This window comes from Octopus sinensis, linkage group LG17 (genome assembly GCF_006345805.1).
Source record: "Octopus sinensis linkage group LG17, ASM634580v1, whole genome shotgun sequence".
NCBI lineage: Eukaryota > Metazoa > Mollusca > Cephalopoda > Octopoda > Octopodidae > Octopus > Octopus sinensis.
The window spans coordinates 24,858,291-24,880,390 of NC_043013.1; the positions used below are offsets into that span (position 1 = coordinate 24,858,291).

Consider the following 22,100-nt stretch of genomic DNA (forward strand, 5'->3'; position numbering starts at 1 on the left):
CTAGCCTGATCTTACTTCTGAGGTGATAGTTAAAGTAAGTAACTAGACCTCAGCTGGAAATAAAGGTACCTGTCGCGATTCCTTTCGCCCGTGTCTTCCATACTGTTTCTTTCAGTATGGCGATTATGCAAAAAAACTGGTCTTCATAATCGAATTAGCCGATAGCTGTACTCTTCCTGTCGTCGACAACAGTTGTTCGACATAGGCTATCAGTCCCTTTAACCCCGTGCACTCCACGAAGGCATGCAGGACAGTTTCACTGTCCCGCTCGCACCTCAGACAGGTTAGTGAGACGGCACCTCAGTGCCTCGACAGCCTCTCCCGAACAAATAAGGCCGATCGATAACACAAGGCCAGGGATTTCTGGTAATTATCCAGGTACCCCGTCCCGAAAGTCCTTCTCAACAGGTTGACTAACTGATTTCTATCGAGGCCCAGATTCTCCCCCAGGCATCGTCTGACATATACTCTACCAAACCCGCGGTGGAACTCTAGGTGCCGGTATTGCTCGTCCGGGAGTAACGTGAGTGCCTGTTAGTACTCTAATTGCTAATCCCCCAGCCTAGGTCTTCATCTAATCCAGGGACCTAAATCCCGAAAGAAGTCAATTGTAGAAGGAAAAGCTTCACGAGCGGTGACCATAGCTACCCACCATCAAGATGTCGCCGGAGATGCCTAAGCCTCAGCGCAAATTTGCGCATTTTCAGCTACGGCATCCCTAGCCCACCCTTTAACGGTTTTTGGCAGCATATAGAGCGCCTTACAAGTGGCCTCCCCTTCCACAAAAAGCGGAAGAGGAATCTCTCCAACGTGTTTAGAGACGGATCAGGACAAGGCACGACGGTCAGGCGATAGGTGATAAGGATGCAGTAAACCCCCCTGCGTCACCTCCGCCCTTCCTAGCAGCGATAACGCCCTTCCAAACCAGATCTGGATTAGGGCAGTTACCTTGCTTCTTACCTCACCCCAATTCTTCTCTATCTGGAGATCTGGATCAAACCAGACCCCTAGCATCTTAATAGGACCTTCCATCTAACGTCTCACGACGTTATTGGACGGCATTGACTTACCCCTCCAGGTGATGAGTTACAAGCCGACCGACTTATCTTGATTAATTCTTGCTCCTTCCACCTCTTCATATCTTCTAATAGCGTTTTCTACACAAGGTAGCTGCCCTTCAACAGACACGATGATGATGATGTCATCTGCATACGCAGTCGCCGTCTGCCCACCACTCAGATAACGCGCGCTTCCCCTTATCACCTCCAACATTCGCGGCAATGGCTCAAGAGCTAGCACATACAAAAGCGGAGACATCCCTGGCGAACAGAGAGCTTTATTTCCAATGGTTTCGAGAGGAAACCATTCACTCGGACGACAGACTCAATGTTGCTGTATATAGCAGCGATTCAGCCTCGAAAAGTCGGACCCAGCTCCGCTACCCCGAGAACCGCCGCCAGGTACCGATGGTTGACCCTATCGAAAGCTTTAGACTGATCTAAATGTACCAGTGCCCCATTTTTGCCAGTAATTTTACCAACCCGCTCTAAGGTGTAGCGTAGGAGGTGGAGATTGTCGTGCATCGTCCTGCCGGGAATGGCGCAAGTTTGCGTCTCCCCGACAAAGTCGCCCACGACCCGCGCCAACCTCTTTGCTAACACTCGACCAAAATCTTTAACTCTGTGTTCAGCAGAGTTATGGGCCTAAAATTACTAATAATGTCCCCCTTGCTCGGATCTTTTCTAATCAATCGCCACCAGCCGGCTCACAGCTTTGGGAATACTCCCATTCTGCATAGACTCCCATTGGCATAGACTCCAGCTAGTATGTGCCCAAACAAGTCTGGCATACTTTTATAAAATTCATAGGGAAGACCATCAAGTCCCGGCGACTTATCCCCGGGGCACTTGGAAAATACCTCAATGACCTCCTTGACTGTAATTGGCCCTTCACAGCACTCGGCCTTTCGCACCGATAGATGCAGGACGTCTTCCAGGAAGTCTCAAAGGGATTCACCATGGTCTAGCGCCCCGCTCCTCTCGAACAACTAGGCAAAATGCTTGTAAAAGGCCTCACTTATCTTGTCCTGTCTTTCGACCAAACATTCTTGTTCTTTAACCAAAGACCCAATTATGGTATCGTTTCCACACTAGGTCTTTGTTGTACGGGCCCATCCGGCAACGTTAATTCCCTCGCATCCCAACGCATACTTTTGCCCGAACTCTGCATCCCTCGTGTTTGGCTTTGAGGTGTCGGTCCAAGGCCAATCTCACTACCACAACTTGAAATGCAGAGCCCAACCTCAACACCTCTTCTAGGTCCTTAAGTAAATCACCCTCTATTCTAGTTTTATCTACACTTAGCTGGCGACTAAACCTAATTGACTCAAAGCGTATAGCTCGTTTGATGACCTAGCACTACCTGTTATTCAACACAGTACCAGTTAAAGCCCTCTGAACTAACTCCTTAATCCGATTACAGTATGCTTCACAAGACAAAATAGCCTTGTTCAGCTTCCAATAGCAGGATCCCTGTCTATGTATTCTATCTAATATCACCCCACACGTCACTAATTTATGACCCGTGTAGGAGACCAAAAAGAATTATGGACAACTAAAACGTCTTACTACTATCCTGTCCAGTTGAGACCTTCGAGACCCGTCACCATTAGTCCAGGTCCACACTGGGACACTCGGATGGTCCAGTCTGTAACGATCTGCCAGCTGAAAACGCTTAAGCAGATCGGTGAGGCGTAGATTTCCCCTCCTATCTGCTGAGCCAACGCTATCCTGGCGTGCGCCCAGAATAGCGATAAAGTCACCTAAAACGACTGCTGTTTTTGACGTCTCGAGAAAGTTCTCGAGTCGTCGATAGAAATCTGTTTGCCATCACCACAAGGCACATAAATGCCGATCAACCTGAAATCCTTACCACTTACCACTGTGTATCAAGCTGAGAACGACCAGCTCATTTTCTGGATCAACAAAGATTGTCCTTGTCTGCAGGGTCAAGCTTTTACGGAGCAACACTACAACCCCTGTTCGGCTTCTGGTTTTGCCAGGGGACATTATTTTCTTATAGGCATTCAAGAGTCTCAAGAAGGTTCGTAGATCATCCAGCTTGGTCTCTGTAGCCACAATCACATCCATACTATGTGACCTCAGGTCGTCGTAGAAACATGCTTGTTTCCACTTTAAACTGAGGTCACGCATATTCAGACAGCCGACGTTCAGTCCAGCCATCCAAAAAGAAAATATATGTGTGTTCTGTGGTACTTTTTTGTATGGGTAGCGGGTTGAGAGGAATGAGGGGACACACATTGTCTCTTTGGTCACTTACGGGCGACTTCCGTGAACCCCTCCGGCACGACGACCTCCATGTCATTCACCGGAGAGGGAACCTCATTCGCAGCTGCTTGCTCGTCATTCTTTGTGTTTCCCTTTTTCTCCTTTCGTTTTTTTTGGGGGGGTGGGGGAGTCCTTTATTTTATCTGGTTGTTGTTCCGTTTTCTTTTCCTTTCCTGTAGTAGCAGAGGAGCCCTCGTTTTTTGCTGCCACACTCTGTTTTTAGGTGGCCCTTTCTGCCATATTTAAAACACTGGGACTTTCGCCCCTCTACTTGGATTTTTAAAAGTTTCTTCTCCGATCATCATACGATTGCGGATCTCTTCTAAGTCTGCCGGAGTGGCTTAAATTAATAGGTCGACGCTTTTTCCTAACCAAATTTTTTTTGGTAGTGGGGTGGTAGAGCAGGTTATTTGGAGAGTGTTTAATTGTTTCTCTTTTTCGAAACAGAATGCTGCTATTAGCCCTGTAATATCTACCTCTGGTGGCACTTACTCTATTTTAATCCAAGACGTTCTGCGTCCCAGATATGAGGGGAATAATTCCACTTCTTTTGTTTTAAGGGTTTTCATGGAGTGTCCTCTTGCTTTATCCACTGAGTTGGACCTCACTTCTGTTGAAACAAATTTTTGGCCTCGGGCCACATGGACAGGCGCGTTATTTTTCAATTTTTTTTTCCTTTGTAATGTTCGCTATTTTTTCTTCTCAATATCAAAACTTTTGTAGATAATTGTTTTGTTATTTCTTTGAGATGTAATCTCACTTGGTAGGGAGATGCAAACATCTCCCCCGTCGACCGACAACATCCCAAAGCAAGCTTGGTACTCCGACCTTGATATTTTCATATTTTGGTGTGATACATTAGTCACAGTAGCGTATTTTTTCTTTCTTCTTTTTTTTTTGTTATTTTCGATATTTTCGATAACAGGAGCAATTTGTTCGGATTCCATTATTATTTTTTTAATTTTCCACGAAAAAATACAACTATTCTCTTACGAGAAAAATATTTTTAAACTCTACAGAGAGTGATAGAAACAGTTCAAGGCAGTAAATATGACAACAGTTCACTCCATTCACCCGTAGGGGAGGCACACAAATTTTCGACAATGCCTGCAAGCAGGACAAATTTTTCAATAACAAACAACTATACCTTAACAGTAGAAAACACAACAGGCAAATCCAAGTCGGAGTAACACAATTCACAAAGAAAAAGCAACGATGACAAACTCGTAGATCATTCAACACAGCACATATGACACCCTTTTGCCAGAGCAAAACATTCTTTATTCCTAAAGGGATAGTCCCTTTTGAAGTGCAGCTCGCCACAACCATAACACGGTTTGGGCCTTGTTTATTTTATTTTTTGTTTGTCATAAGTCGACATGCCTGTACATTTATGTCGATGTTATTCCCCTTTTTAAGCCTCATCAGAAAGGTCGGGGTGTTTGTAATAGATTATATTTCATTGAGTTGAGAAAGGCATAGTTCTGAATTCTCATTTGAATTCTCGGTTTCACTTCCTGCTCATTCCAAGGGAAAAGAAAGCAGTAACCTACATATTACTAATTATCATCATCATCATTATCGTTTTGACAATTTTGTCTATACTGGCATGTGTTGTATAGGTCTGTTGTATTGCATATCATCATACTTCTTGATCGTACATCACCTAATTTGTTAAATCCTGAATCCTCAGGTCACTGTTCACTACTTCTTCCATTGTCTCTCACTTGGTCTTTCTCTGCTCTGGTTATCTTCCATTGTCATCATGCAGCAACATTTTCACCAAGTAGATATCATTCACTCACACAACACTCCAAACCAACGTGTCATACAAAAAAAAACAATAGATAGAAAGGTGTTTTCGTGTTGCAATATGGACTAGACAAACTGGATGAAACAACCTCGCTTCTACTGAATCATCTCCAGATTAATTACAGCTACCGTCACATCTCTTGTATTATTTTCGTTGAAATATGCATTGCCCTTATAATCCATTGCAAAAATCTCAGACTGTGTGATTGTTTTAATGTCTGTAGCTATAAGTCTAAACCCCGTCGTTCCTTCTAACATTCAATAGCGTTCTTGTTTATTTCCCAGGAAGAAGAAAGAATATGGATACTAGAAAACATAAAGATGAGAAAATGTAAGACGTTCGTCCCCAAATCTGATAATGTGTAAGTAGACAATAATTCCTACTTTAGCTTTTACTCTTTACATATATAAACTTAGATATTTGATCGGTTTTAAATAAAAAAAAGATACAGTAAATCAATCACAGTATATCACTTGCGTTTATCGATCACAGAGAAATGGAAAGCAAATTCACTCTTAGTTGGGATTCAACCATTTGACATTTTGTCAAGATACGTATCCTTCCAGCCTTGATGCTAAACATAGTATTGATAATTTAAACTCAAGAAAACAATTTTTTTCAGCGAAAGAAATTAAATGATGAATGTTAATGCCTTTCTCAAAAACCAGCATAAACCAAGTAAATTGGTTTCAGTCAAGGATTTAGATGATCCGTTGATTCAACATATTACTTATCAAACTTGAAAACCGGTTCGTTGGACCACATCCCGCACCACCATCAGAACGATTAATGCTCATAGAATCTACTGAATACAATCTCTGTATTAGTGGATTCTTCTGTATAGAAAGCAGTTTGGGTAACATTTGATCAATGGAACAGATTATGTTAAATAGAACGTGATATTTTTGATGCATACTATTTATTTGATGTACAGCAAATTGGCAGAGTTGTTACAGCCTTGCATTATCTGTTCTGGCTCTCTGGACCTTGAAGTCAACTTTGCCCTTCATTCCTTCGGAGTCAAGTAAAGAAAGCGACTCCTTGTAATATCTGCTCCAGCTTTTTGCATTCTGAATTTATATTGGTCATATTACTGGAGTCCCATGAAGCTACTGTGAACTGTTGTTGACATCTCAGTTCAATAAAAGAAAATAATAATAGTTCATGGAACTCCAATGGAATCGCAAAAGCTAATGTGGCATGGATTTATAAGAACTAAATGTTTCTGTGAAAATTGTGAAGAAAAGAAAAAGGAGAAATGCAGTTTTATAAAGCAAAAGTATTAAGTTTATAGAATAGGAAAAGGTGTAGAACTAATGGTGAAAAGTTCAGCGTGAGATTTAGGAATAAGACACATTAGGAAAACCAGATAAGAAGTAAATATATTGAGTAGGACTGGGTAGAAGTTATTACAGCTTCTTTGTTTAGAGACGTTTAGGCTGTTTAGAGCATGAGAAGGAGAGAAGAGAAACAGGAGAAATGGCACATCTACCATCAAGTAGTTGCTGTCACATGGACAAACTATGGATAACCAAAGTTACCAACAAACTTATGTAGAAAGGATGTTTGTAAGTATCACTTGGCTATACTAATACAACAATTTTTCAACAATTCTGCAATGAATTTACAAGAAACCATTGCCATGAAATACATCACACAACATAAAACGAAACTTAATAGGAAAACATTGTTGAAAACAAAACAATTTCTCGACAGAATTACCCTCACCACCAGAAGAATAATTTTGGAAACAAACCCAAAATCTTACCCTGATAGATGAAAAAATTTCCAATTGTCAAAATTAAAATCGAGGTGGTTATATCACTATCTAAACATCACTCTTTTGCCTGTCGTTATAAAACTGACCATATGTAACACATGCCACCAAGAGCTATTTAATGCACCCAAAAGGCAAGACCGTGAATTTAGAAATTTCTTGATGAACCGATATGGAACATGAAAATAATTTGGTTTTTAATAATACACATTTAAAGGAAGCGTACGTGCGTGTGTGCGTACGTACGTTTGTGTGTGTGTACATAAAGGTTAATGTGATAAACTATACCCTTGACGACAGTACTCTAGCATACCCACAGTCAATGACTGAAAAGAATATATGATGTGTGTGTAAGCAACAATAAGGTGTCATGTGTGCTAGAAATGTATACAGTAAAAATCAAAATGAGGCGGCTTGAAAACGATTGACAAGAAAGGGTAATTTGATATAGAAATCCTCTCTCAGCTTTCGGATACGGAATCAACGTAGTTTCGGTGCATTTAAAATCTGAATATTTGCTTTCATAGTAATACTTATCTGGATATACTGGTGATTGTTAATATTACTGAAGTAATAGACATTATAGAGAAAGAGACTTAAAACGTGAAAGCACCAACATACGAGTGAGACAAAAAATTAGATAAATACTTAAAGAACACGGTTTTTTGACCAGGCACAAAAAAACAGCAAATAGAATATGATAATAAAATAATAAACATGAAAAGTGGAAAAATGAAACATCTTATTGAATCTGATAATATTTTATAACAAATCATGCCTATTGAGGAGGCCAAACGTCAACAATGTGTTGAAGTATCGAATCAAAAGGATCTCTTTTAATCCAATCTCTTGTCGCCACGTAAACTCAACTTTTTAGTGGGGAAACTACCCAATTTTTATGGCAATTTTTTAATAGGTGTAAGATAGCCAAAAAGTACCAACAATTGTTACGTACATTAAACAATTTGTATGCATTCTCGTATGTGTTAATAAACATCAAAATATATAAGTATTCTTTTCATAATAAATGTACTGTGTAAGGCGGCGAGCTGGTAGAAACTTTAGCACGCCGGGCGAAATGTTTAGCAACATTTCGTCTGCCGTTACGTTCTCAGTTCAATATTCCGCCGAGGTCGACTTTGCCTTTCATCCTTTCGGGGTTGATTAAATAAGTACCAGTTACGCACTGGGGTCGATATAATCGACTTAATCCGTTTGTCTGTCCTTGTTTGTCCTCCCTGTGTTTAGCCCCTTGTGGGTAGTAAAGAAATAGGTATTTCGTCTGTCTTTATGTTCAAAGTTCAAATTCCGCCGAGGTCGACTTTGTCTTTTATCCTTTCGGGGTCGATAAATATGTACCAGTCAATGTTATCGACATACCTCATTACCCCGAAATTGCTGGCCTTGTACCAAAATTTGAAATCATTATTATCATCAATGCATGTATTGTAATTTTCAGTCAATGAACCAAATCCCTCTATTGAAGATTTAATTAAGATTTTTAAGGCGCAGGCTGTTTGAGAAAACTGTTAAATACAATCAGTATGTTCCATACATTTTTACATACATAGAATGTAATTCTTTAATTTACGACATTGTGAATCTTTTCACTTTGACTGGCAGATTTTAAAAATAATTTCTTTGTAACTAAACACTTTTAAACTTCGTATACTGGTAGAATGTATCACATAAAACATCTTTCTCTCTTGGCGTTCTTGAGAAAATTATGTAGTTTGTAAGCTATTTCTTGTTTAATTTCTTGTATTTCGGCAATTTCAACCAATCAGTGACGTCTATTGAGGTGAATACAATTACTGCTGTTGCTTGCCAACAACTTCCGGTGGTGTCTATTTCGAGATCGATACTAGGGTCATAATTATGGGTGGACACTAAATAGGAACGGTTTTGTTATCCAGCTCTGTTTACGAGTGATCCATCAGTTTATGGTCACAAAATGTTTATATTTGCAGCTTATTTACATTGCTGAAGAAAAAAATGCCCTTCCCCCACCCTCACCCTAACCCCGCATATATAAAAAAATAAAAATTTTACGGAAAATCACGATCTTCTACTTCAAATGTAAACAAATACACGTAACGCCGGAAGTTGTTGTTGAAGTTGTTGGCAAACAACAGCAGTAATTGTATTCACCTCAATAGACGTCATTGGTTGGTTGAAATAGCCGAAATACAAGAAATTAAACAAGAAATAGCTTACAAACTACATAATTTTCTCAAGAACGCCAAGAGAAAAAGATGTTTTATGTGACACATTCTACCAATATACGAAGTTTAAAAGTGTTTAGTTACAAAGAAATTATTTTTAAAATCTGCCGGTCAAGGTGAAAAGATCCTAAGTAGTGTTTGACTTACATTTGACATAATGTATTAAATGTTTAAGAAACAAAACAGGATGGTCTTGACTTAAAGGAATTTAAAGTTGTGTGGTTTATGTAGGAAAAGCATTAAGTAGGAAAGTAGGAAAGGCATTGTAAAACTATTCGTTGAAATTGCACGAAATAATTTCATGATGAGCAATATGCGGGATGCAGGCGTGGCTGTGTGGTAAGAAGCTTGCTTCCCACACTACATGGTTCCAAGTTCAGTCCCACTGCGTGGCACCTTGGGTAAAACTTTTTTCTATAACCTCCAGCCGATCAAAGCTTTGTGAGTGAATTTGACAGACGGTAACTGAAAGAAGCTCTTGTGTGTGTGTGTCTGTCTGTCGGTCTTTGCGTTTTGTATTTGTCCCCCACCACCATTTGACAAATAGTGTTGGTGTGTTTACGAGCCACAACATAGCGATTCGGAAAAAGAGATCAATAGAATAAGTACTGGGATCAATTCATTCAACAAAAAATTCTTCGAGGCGGTGCTCCAGCATGGCCGCTGTCTAAATGACTAGAACAAATAAAAATAATTAAAGATATTGTTAACAGAAAGTGGATAATTCCCTTTATCAGCCCCTGGTTGTCATTAACCCTTAACCGACACCATGGGATCAATACGACCCCAGACTTCTGATCCAAACAGTCAGGTTTTATGATTCAATATTCCACCAAATTCTTATTTAATGTTCTTATTGTCTACGCTCATGCAATTTTGTCTCCACTAAAACTTTTTAAAGAACTGTTGATTTGGTTGATCTCTCCGCACGCTCAGCGCAGATTGGGGACGTCTCAAACACCTCCAAATGTGAAACAGATAATTTGCAGCTGTAGAACTTTTGCCAAAAGTACCTTCAGCTGTTCCAAGCACCTCCCAGCATCATTCATCACAACACAATAGATGCTTCATTTGCCCAAGAATAAAGGACAAGAAGACCAGGTTCATCTGCATGGATGCAACAACTCCGTATGTGAAGAACATAGCAAGAAGGTCTGCAATCAGTGCCAGGATTAAAATGTTTACACGTAAAATGCTGTAAAATGTTATTTAGACTAAATACTGTTTGATAAAGATAAAAGAACTGAACTTTTTTCTGGTATCTAAATGCATTTTTAATTATAGGGCCACACTGATCCCAAGGCACCTCTAACGTAATTTTTTTCATGGTGCTACATCAAGGTTAATTATGTTTTCTACCTGATTGGCACGCGTACCTTTTCTGTTTTTTTCCTTCCAAATCAAGATCTGTTGACTAGAAACATTTATAGTTGTTGTTTAGGCCTGGTCAAACCTGATTCAGCAGACCTATATTGAAAGGTCTTCCACCTGTTACGTGTCCAGTTTTATATATTAGGAATTACAATCTCTAATGTATACTTATGTATATGTGTTTGTGTATATATGTAATTATGTGTATGTATATATATATATATATATATATATATATATATAATGTGTGAGTATGTATATGCATGCATGCATCATCATCATCAATAACATTTAACATCGGTTTTCCATGCTGGTATTAGTTTGACATGAATTGACTAGCTCAGGGGCTGCACCATGTTCCAAAGTCTGTTTTGTCTTGGTTTCTATGGTTGTACGCCCTCCCTAACGCCAACCACTTTGTAGAATGTATTGGATGCTTTTTATGTGGTACCATCACCAGTGCTTTTTACGTGACACCAGCAACCACACCAATGCTTTTTTTTTTGTAGCACATTAGTTTTAGGATCTCAATTCTGTTCTTGAGTACAGTAATGCTCAGCATTCTGAGGTCGGCCTTCATCCCATGTCTTCTTACATCTCATTCTTCCACGAATTCCAACCACTTCAAGTTATCAGCAATTCTTTATGGAGCTGTCAACATCCATCCGCATCACATGATCATACCATCACGATCTCCTCTCGTGCACACTGCATATAACTTCTCTCTCAATGCACCAGTGCTCTCTGCTGCACATACACACTGACATTGCACATCCAGTGGAGCATACCAGCTTCGTTCCTCTCCAACCTTCGCATCTCCTCCGCATTCAGGGACCACATCTCACTACCATGCAGCATCGAAGTTTGTACACATGCATTATACAATCCTCTCTTTACTCAGAGAGAGAGAAACCTTAGTTGCCAACAAAAGTAAAAGCTCTCTGAACTTTCTCCTATTCTTATTTTTAAAATTTCACATTCTGTACAACCTCATCCCTAGGTCACAAGAATTATCTTTAACTTCCAGGGAGCCACTAGGACATTTGCAGAAATCAGTTTCCTATACATCTGAGATCTTTATGGCTCTTGTCCATCTTCTACATAAAAACACTACTTTCTCTGTTAACCTTCCTACTACCGGGGTTTTCCGAAAATCCGCCTATCCATTAGATCGCCCATGGGTGGTTATTTGATGTTAAAAGTTGAAACAGAGTTAGTGTTCTTGTTTGCATTTTGTTTAGACGTTCATTTGCTCTAAGTCTATAGGTAAATTCAAAGGATCTTTATTCCCAATAATGGAGTCGAAAGAAAATATATCAAACGTGTTCAACGATCATATACCATTAGTGAAAAATTGAATGCTATTAAACTTCCATATTACCACCCATGGTCGGTGGTTATTTAAGCCCAAAAATAGTTTTGTAAAATAGAATTTTCCGTTTAAAGCCCCGGGCGGATTTTCGGAAAACCCCGGTATTCCACTGCATTGAGTAATGAATAGAATTTCTGCCTACACCCTCCCTTCGAGAATTTATCCCTGAATTAGTGGTTTGGACTTTAGCTGTTCTTTCTAGCGTAAAGGATTCCTAGAATGGAAACTTCTTAATGTGTTTAAATGTACACTGTATTATATGTGTGTATGCATATATATGTGTGTAGATATATATATATATGGCTTAATGAAAGCCGGAAGATGGAATATGCAAGAATTTTTACTATTAATCACGACAATTGTTTCGATACATCTAGCATCGATCTCTCACGGGTGTACCCTTAACAACTGGTTCAGGAGCATCCGGTGGTGCAGATGTGTCTCATCGGGTGATAAATAGACACAACTCGTTAAAATAACAGTTCCACAATGTAACTTCTCCATTTGTTGGCAGAAAAGCTGCAAAACGAAGGAAATATCTCCATTTATGTAGATCAAAAACAAAATCACAGATGCAAAAAAGAAACAGGTACGCAATACAGCAAGAAAAGTATTTAAATAAACAGATAAGGATGTGTAAACGCCTTCGTGCATGCTGCATGGCGCGTGTACACTCGCTCATACAAGCATCCGCAAAAATGTAAGCATACGCACACGTGTGGATTGGTGCACTCACGATCACAAATTGGGTTAAATAGCTACTTGATGTTTACAAGAATGGGGAGATGAAAATTAAATTTAAATCATCCACACCTTAAAGTAAACTATGTTAAAAATTACTCAAATTCGTTCCCACTGCATTGTGCGAAAGTATAGTTATATGCATGTAGTCATTTTGAGAGTCTTTCAGAAATTCTATTAATGATCTTCTCATTGGTCCACAGAATAGACAGGGATTCCTCGGAGCAGAGTTGGCATCTCCTGGAAATGATATTGCATGGTTTCGTGTGCCTTACTATGGACCAAGTTACGTTGTGCTTAATTTTATCTTCCTTCAGTCGCCGTACAATATCGATCAAAGATGTTGAATGTCTCTTATTGATTCTCTTAAAGCTGGTGATGTGGTTGCGATAATGATTCTTAAACGAATCAACCGTCTGCTCAATGTAAACGTACGGCCCTCCACTTGTGTACACGGTACATTTATATACAAGATCTGTACTCATACAGAGATTTATCAATGAGCATTTCGATTTTTCTCTACATGAGCATTTATCATTTATTATATAATTATTTGTATATATGGCAGTTGTGACTTCATTTTCCGACGTTGTTATCGTCTTAGCTATATCATAAGCAATTCTGCTATTACAATTTGGCAGTAATTGATGCTTTTCATAGCGTTTTACATCTCCTTTGCTCATATTTAGATGCGTATGTTCGCTAGATCCAGTATATATATATATATATATATATATATATATATATATATATATATATATATATATATATATATTGGGAGAATTCACAAAAATACAAAAGACGAAGACAAGTGGTGTAGACAAAAAACAGGTGTATTAGTTTAACGCTCGGGAAGTGAAAAAGTCTTTAACGTTTCGAGCCTACAATCTTCCACAGAAAGGAACAAGGAGAGAAAATAAAGAATGTGTAGTGGCTAGCGATCTATCATATATATATATATATATATATATATAAAATGATGCACAATCAAGATGCAGAGATGGCATATAATGAACAAGGTAATGTAAAGGTATTCCAAAGTCAGTCAGCCACATGTGAATCGGTGCCGATTTTCTTCCTCCGTCTTCCTTTCTATTGGACTTTTCTCTGTTTCTGAAGAAGAACGTTATTCGAAACGTTAAACCATCTTTCTTTCCCTCCCTGAGCGTCTGCTAATACTTTACATGCACCACACCCTCGCGTTGTTTTTTTGTGTTTGTTGTTCTTTTTGGGGGATTTACTATACACACACACACACACACACACACACACACACACACATATATATATATATATATATATATATATATATATATATATATATATATATATATAGTCCAATGATGACTTAGGTGGTTGAAACTTTGAAGTCGCTGTTAGCACTAATCTTGTTAAAGAGCAATCAGTATGTACTCTACAAAAAGTATTGAGTAATCCTTCAGGTTAATGTAAAATTGATCTTATAACTTAATATAAAAGGAAACATCAACATCGTCGTCGTCGTCGTTTAACGTCCATTTTCCATGCTGGCATGGATAGAGCAGTTGACAGGAGCCAGTCAGACAGAAAAGCTACCCTAGGCTATTGTGTCTGTTTTGGCAGGGTTTTTACGGCTGGATGTCCTTCCTGACATCAACCACTCAGCAGAGAGGATTCAGTGCTTTTTACGTGACACTAGCACAGGCGATGTTAGTTTTGGCATGATTTTTACTGCTGGATGCCCTTTCAAACGCCAACCATGTTATAGAGTGGACTGGATGTTTTTAACGTGGCACCAGCACTGGAAGGGTAACCAAGTAACCCACAAGACAAGGAATGATAAGAGGGTCAGGGCATTTGAGGAGGGGAACTTGTGTCAGAGGATGAAAGGTTAGAGTGTGACAAAGAGACAGAGACAGAAGCAGGTGTTTTTCCACAATAGAGGGTGACATTAGAGGAGGTGACCCCGGATCAAATGATGAAAGGTTGGAGTGCAACATAAATAGAGGCAGATATAGGTGTCTTGCTATAGAGGAGGTACATAGTTACTCAATGAGAGAGGGGGGAAAGAGATAAAGATTGAGAGAGAAGTACAAGAAATATATATGAATTTGAACTATTGAGTCGTTCGGAAAGTTTGTGCCGATTTATAGTAGCTTACCTTTCGACTTATTTTAGAACATGGTTGAGTCCATAAAATAGGATTTGACTACACCTCCATTTAGAGCACAGTTTAAGCTATCTTTTCGTGGAAGAAGGTTTATGTTCCTATAACCTGTGTTAATTCTGTAACCCTTTAAAATAGAAGATAAGAAAGTTCATTTTCGGCACTTGGTGCTTTTGGAACCAGACAAAAATTGCCGCAGCAGGTCTGGGATGTGTTACCCCACTCTCCATATTCACCAAATATTGCTCCTTCGGATTTCCACTTATTCAGGTCTCTGCAGAATAGTTTTAATGGTAAAAACTTCAATTCTTTGGATGACGTAAAAAGATACCTTCATGAATTCTTTGTCATGAAACAATCTCTATTCTGGGAAGAGGGTATTTTCAAGTTAAAGAAAAGATGGAGACGCATTGGGCAACAAAATGGTTCATATTTGGTTGATTAAAAATGTAATGGCAAGTATTTATTGTCCTTTTTCTTTCCTTTAAAAATCAGCACGAACTTTCCGGACAACCCAATGTATATGTGTGTGTGTGTGTGTGTGTGTGTGTGTGTGTGTGTGTGTGTGTGTGTGTGTGTGTGCGTGCGTGTGTGTACGTGTGTGTGTGTCTGTGTATGTATACACACATACGCAACTGTATGTTTAGATGAAACCATTTTTACACACATATATACATGTATATTCTGGGACATTTAAATAAACAAGTGATAACAACATACTTTGTGGAAATTATTTATTCATATATTGTTTGTTTGTTTTTTGTTTTGTTTTTTTTTTCAATTTTCAGATGTCACTGTGGGTATGATATAGAACAACATGAAAAGCAAACACATCACCCTTTTAAATGGGAAGAAGAAACAGACACTGAATTGTTGCCAACAAATGCATTTGGTGAAGTGGAATTTCGAGGATTTGGTCAGAAAATTGGAAAGGTAATTTGTTTTAGACCCTTTTGTTACCAACCCGGCTGAAACCGGCTCTGGCTTTGAGTACAAATATCTTGTTTTCATAAATTTTGAATAAAAATCTTCCACCAAACCTTAGTCACAATCTATGTTCCTAACACTAGATGAATGCTAACTAAGTTATTTTACTAAATTCTATGTTATATTTAAAGTAATTGAAAGAAACACAAAGCATCTCAAACTAAATACAGTAACGAAAGGGTTAAGTCAAAATTTCGGCTTTGCTGTCAAGCGATGGGAGAACAAATTCAGGCACAAAGACACATACACACCCATTATTATCTTACTATTATGGGCGTTATGGTCACGATGTTTTTCGAGATTACGAAGGAGGTGATCAGGAAGGTTTTAGTGAAAAAATGTGAAAATGTTTGATTATTTAGTGGATATTGAGTTTTGTATTAATAAATCATCTTCAATTTTTTTTGTTAAAATTCCGGCGACGAGGATTAACTCTGGATTTACCCCGCCCTGTATAGTTCGTGAATTTAGAGGGTTTAGATTTGCAATACTATCCCTTTATTTCCCATTGTAGTTGGCAAATTTGCTATCTTACTATAATGGGCGTTATGTCCGTCTGTCTGTCTGTCTCTTTGTTCTCTCTTCACGGCCAGACAGCTGGACCAATGGCTACGATATTTTTCTGGATTACAAAGACGGTCGTCAGGAAGGTTTTTAGCTTTAAAAAATCAGAAAGTATGAATATTTTGCGGATATCAATTTTTGAATTGATAAATCATCTTCGCATTTTTATTAAAAATTCGCTGTTCACAACTAACTCTAAATTTTCATCGTATAGTTCGTGTCCCCATTCTAGATACGAAGGGGGTCACGAGGACGGTTAATAACGAAAATAAAATGGAAAGTGTGTGTGATTACTTAGTGATTATTGAAGTATGTCAGTTCCAAGCAGGATTCGAAATGGCTAATCGTAGCGGCTGTTGTTTACATCTCAGTTTTGTCCATCAAAATAACCCATGGTTCAAGAACATTCAAACATTATTCGCATAGAACAGTGAGAGGTAAGTCTTAGTTTGATTTTTTTGCAACCCTAAAGATTCCGCTCACGTGTTCACAACAAACAAGGCACAGGACGACTTTAAATCGGATAGGTGTATTTTTACCCACTTCGGTGAGTAGAGCAACGGACTCAATTTGAAAATTAGTGTCGACCAAACAGAAAATATTGTCTACAAAGAAGTTTTGTAATCAAAGCTAGAAAGAAAAACGGTTCGATCAGGATCAAACTTCGATCACATGACCACAATAGTACCAGCCATAAACACGCATGTGCAGAAGGCAGTGTGACTATAATAAAGATATGTTGTGGCGAAAGTGCGGATAATTTTTTATTTCCCCTCGTATTTCTGAGTACCAAAGTGCAAGTATTTGAAATTTCGTTTCTGTTGTATCTAAAATATTAAAATATATTTAAGCATATTGATCATATATCATTATTTCTCACATACAGTTTGTCCGTGTGGATCATAAAACACCGATGGAAACAATTATTAAATTGATAACAACTCAATGGAATTTGTCATTACCAAACCTGCTTATTTCTGTGACCGGAGGGGCAAAAAACTTCCAGATGAAGCCACGACTTAAAGAAGTATTCAGGCGTGGGTTAGTAAAAGTTGCAAGAAGTACAGGTAAGATTTATCAAAATGTTCAATATGGTGTTGGTGGTGGTGGTGGTCGTCGTCGTCGTGGCAGATATGATTGTCATCGTCGTCACCTTGGTGTTATTGATGATGATGATTCCTTTATTAGCCACAAGGGCCTACAGTATGATATTAGATATGCCAGAGAGGAAGAGTACAAACCACTTAGAGGTATACATGTAGATTAAAAGGTGGTTAGGAGCAAAAACAGGATACGACATGAGAAACAGGTTAAAAATAAAAATATAAGCAACGGCACCTACATACTCACAGGGGAATAGAAAATTCCCACCTAGGGTGGATCCAGGTAACTCGGGACTTCATTTCACTTTCAGTCTAGTCACTCCTTTCCTTCTCCAAATAGAAACCTTGAGATACAATTCAAAAGCCATGCCACTCGGCATTTCGTTTGCTGCTCTGCTAATTCTGCCAGGTGCTAATGCCACTTTATAATAATTCTTTCTAATTTTGGTACAAGACTAGCCATTTTGAGGGAAGGGGAAATTGATTACATCAACCCCAGTGTTCAATTGGTACTTATTTTATCAAGCCTGAAGGAAAGGCAAAGTCCACCAAGGCAGAATATGAACTCACAATGAAAAGAACTGAAAGAAATGCCACTAAGTATTTTGTCTTCTGTGCTGCCAATTCTACCACGATATCACCTTAAATTAATTCTTTCTGCTATTAGTACAAAGCCTGCCTCAAATTTTTTCCAATTTTTGGAAAGGGGGGAGGAACTAGTCGATTCCATCAACCCCACTATTTACTTGGTAATTCATTTCCTCAACACCAAAAAGATGAAAGGCAAAGTTGACCTCAACAAAACTTTCACCTAGATTGTAAAGCATTTAAGTCTCAAACAAAAACTGTCTCCATCTCAGAAAATCAAATATTTTAGTAAAAGTAATGAAAATTTTAATGAATTTTAATGCATTTCCTCCAGCTCTAATGCTGAATTCTTGTTTGCTTGCATTACAGGTGCCTGGGTTACGAGTGCAGGATTACATGCTGGAGTGATGAAGCATGTTGGAGAAGCTATTCGGGATTATGGATTTGTATTATCTGGCAAGGATAAGGTGGTGGCAATAGGCATTGCACCATGGGGTTGTGTCCAGAAAAAAGAATTATTAGAGAATACAAACGTAAGCTTCTTATGTGTTTTAAGCATTTTGCTTTCTTCTGTTTGTTTTCTTAGAAGTATGCGATAAAATATACGAAGGTTAGTGGAAAAGTTCATAGGCTGACCAAGGTACTTTGGTGGAATGTGACCCAATGAAGTTTATTTTCAGCATAGTCTCCCTTGTGATTCACACACCTCTTCCATCAGTGTTGCAGTGCTTGGATCTCATTGAAGAAGAAACTTTCATCCTGTTGGGCAAAAAAGTCAACAGCAAATATGACATCATCATCACAGCGATACTAGTTCCCAACCAAATGTTTTTTTCTTGTTGGGGAACGGATGATAATCAGGAGAATAGGGAAGAAAGATCAATCAGTTCAAAGTCACAGTCACACACAGCAGCCATGGAAAATTATTTTCCTGGGTGTTTTTGTATTGATAGCCTTTAGTAACTGCCTGAGCAAGTTGGCATAGTGCTCTCCATTGATGGTGTGGCCCTTTTGAAGATTATCAATGAACACAAAGCCTTTTGCATTCCCACCACAAAAACCTGAGACCATCACCTGCCCTGCCGATGAAATGACATTGGCTTTCTTTTGGTGCAGGTGAGAAGGGGTGATTCCACTGCATGGACTGTCTCTTTGTGTCTGGCTCAAAGTGATGAATCCAACACTCATCCTGGATTAGGAAACATTCAAGGAAGCTAGCTGGATCTGCCTCAAACAATGTCTGATTTTCCCCATGTTGACATCAGCCTAGGGTACATTTGATCAGGTGTCAAAAGACATTGCACCTGCCAAGCAGAAACCTTCTGTAAACCATGTCAAGTTTCATTATACAGAATGTTCTCAAATGTATCGCAGGATATGCTATTTGGTTTAGAGTCAATCACATGTCTTCCACACAATGTTTTCTGCAGCAGTCACAGTTTCAGGATGTCCAGAACATGGCTCATCTTCAAGTCTTTCCTTTTCCCTCCTAAATTCAGCATCCCACTTTTCATGCTGACATGGTTGCTACATTAAGGGATGATATGGAACATCATCCCCTAGTGTAGCAACCATGACAGCATGAATGTCGCTGTAGCCTAAACCCTTTTTCTGTAGGTAGCTGATAACACCTTGATGCCAAATTTTGTATTTTTTCAAGAAAAGTCACTACTAGTTACTTTTGAAGTCTTCTTTGAAGCGTCAGATGCAGGGTACCTGGAAAGAAACAATTAATAAGAAGAGGTGATATTAATGCATGCAAGATTTCGTAGCTCTAGCATCACTCCTTCATTGTTACCCTAAGAACTTTTCTGTCCGCCCTCGTATTAGTCCTCACAAATTTGAGATCTTCTGTCTATATCAGATATCATCATCATTGTTTAACGTCCACTTTACATGCTGGTATGGGTGGGACAGCTTGACAGAAGCCGACCAAGCAGAAACCTGCACCAGACTTACAAATTATCAATATTATATATAAATATGTTTCAATTTTTGGCACAAGTCCAGCAATTTTAAAAAGAAGGGTTTAATCAATTACATCGAACCCAGTTCTCAATTTATACTAGTAAGGACTGAAGATAAGTTGGCCTCTGCAGAACTTGAACTCAGAACATAAAGACGGACAAAATGCCACTAAGCATTTTGCCCAGCATGCTAGCTGCTCTCCCAGCTCACCCCTTTATTACACACTTGTTTCAAACTTTGTCACAAGGCCAGCAATTTCAGCAGAAGTGATGAGTCAAATGTATCCACCCCAGTGCTCAACTGGTACTTATATTATCAACCCTAAAAGGATAAGTCAGCTCCAGTGGAATTTGATCTCAGGACATAAAGACAGACAACATACCACTAAGCATTTTGACCAACATGCTAACGATTCTGCCAGCTCTCTAGCTTACTAGATATTAATATTAAATATCAATTTCTAACAACACCATAGTTCTGGGTTCAGTCCCACTGCATGGCACCTTGGGCAAGTGTCTTCAAGCCTCAGGCCAACCAAAACCTTGTGAGTGGATTTGGTAGACTGAAATTGAAAGAAGTCCATTATATATATATATATATATACATATAGCAACCACATGTGATTATTGGTGATTTTTTTCCACTGTCTTCCTTTTTATTGGACTTTCCTCTGTTTCTGAAGAAGAGCATTGCTCGAAATGTTAAACCATCCTTCTTTCCTTCCCTTAGCATCCACTAATACTTTACATATACCACATCCTCATGTTGTTGCTTTTTTGTGTTTGTTCTTCGGGTTAGGGTTAGGGTTAGGCTCACTGTTTCTTTTTTAATTGCCCTTTTTTTCAACCAAGCATATAGGCATGATCGGTGACATACTACAAGAATATGAAAGAGTGACAGGCGCAAAAATTAATGCAGAAAAGTCAGTGGGCATGCAACTCGGCACCTGGAGAGGCAAGTCCATGCCATCTAACAGCATCATGGGGTTTGGTCTGAACCTCCAGGTGGAGAAAAACTGGGACAAGGTGATGAGCAGGGTAGCCAATCTCACCCAGAAATGAGCCGAGAGGAAGCTGTCCCTGAAAGGACGAGTAGAAGTAGTGAGTGTGTACATTGCATCTGTCATCTCTTATCGTTTGACTGTTGTCCCTTGTCCCGTTTGCTGGTTGACCAAGCTGGTACGCTCGCTCTTCCACTTTCTGTTGAAGGGGCACATTTCAGTGGTGTAGTGCTTCATCTGCTGTCAACAGCCACTGAATAGAGGGCTGGGCATGCCATGGTTACTGACATGCAGACATGCGCTGAGGTTGTGGCATCTCCAGCATTTCCTTGAAGGTGAGCAGGTGTGGTCACTGTTTGTCAGGCACACTTTTCCACAGCTTCTCTCTTTGACTGAGCTGCAAACCTGGATTAGGCATAGACCAAGGATGGGTGCTTGGCACCTCGAGTGCGGTCAAGTGCTCACAGCCTTCTGCTGTAACTCCTGGAATAACAACAATGATTGCAATAATATGTCTAACATCTAAATTATTGACTTGTAGGGATCTTGGCCAGCTGAATATCATGTTATAAATGATCATAGCAAAAGAGTGAGCCCCTTGGATCCTAATCACTCACATTTCATCCTTGTTGATAATGGTACTCAGCATACTTTTGGAACAGAAATTGAATTCCGAACTCAGTTGGAAAAGACCATTGCAAGTAAAAATATCCGAGGTAAGTTGTAACCCCAGTGAAATTTGCAACCCTGAACTGAACTGGAATTTATTTTAAAGTAAAGGATTTGTCTGTAACAGTATATTAGCCAAAAGAGTTTATCACAGCGATGTACTATTTTTGCTGAAATCCTTAAAATCTCAGAGAAGCCAGGAGGACTTTGAATTTAAGGATTATAAGGATATCTTATCCATATTGATGTATCTAAAACTCATTTGATCCTTTTGTTATCATATCTCTGTTGAGATGTTCTGTGTTTCTTTCAATTAATTTTAAATATAACAAAGAATTTAGTAAAAGAACTTAGTTATCATTTAGTGTTAGGAACATAAATTGTGACTAATGTTTGGTGGAAGATTTTAATTCAAAACTTATGGAAACA

At 38.9% G+C, this 22,100-nt stretch overlaps 1 protein-coding gene and 1 long non-coding RNA gene across 8 annotated transcripts in view; one reads left to right on the top strand and one right to left on the bottom strand.

Moving 5' to 3' along the window:
* The window catches only part of LOC115221077 (transient receptor potential cation channel subfamily M member-like 2), a 151,886-nt gene that overhangs the window by 44,565 nt on the left and 85,221 nt on the right, over positions 1 to 22,100 (top strand). For all 6 annotated transcript variants that reach the window (XM_036510452.1, XM_036510455.1, XM_036510451.1 and 3 more), the window contains exons 2-6: positions 5,445 to 5,521; positions 15,581 to 15,725; positions 17,230 to 17,410; positions 18,404 to 18,567; positions 21,544 to 21,718. In XM_036510452.1, coding sequence (XP_036366345.1) covers positions 5,445 to 5,521; positions 15,581 to 15,725; positions 17,230 to 17,410; positions 18,404 to 18,567; positions 21,544 to 21,718 — 742 coding nt within the window. The remainder of the gene's footprint in view (positions 1 to 5,444; positions 5,522 to 15,580; positions 15,726 to 17,229; positions 17,411 to 18,403; positions 18,568 to 21,543; positions 21,719 to 22,100) is intronic.
* Positions 17,872 to 22,100, bottom strand: part of LOC118766755 — a 39,800-nt gene continuing 35,571 nt past the window's right edge. For both annotated transcript variants that reach the window (XR_005002668.1, XR_005002667.1), the window contains exon 3: positions 17,872 to 17,901. This is a non-coding gene — a long non-coding RNA (uncharacterized LOC118766755). The remainder of the gene's footprint in view (positions 17,902 to 22,100) is intronic.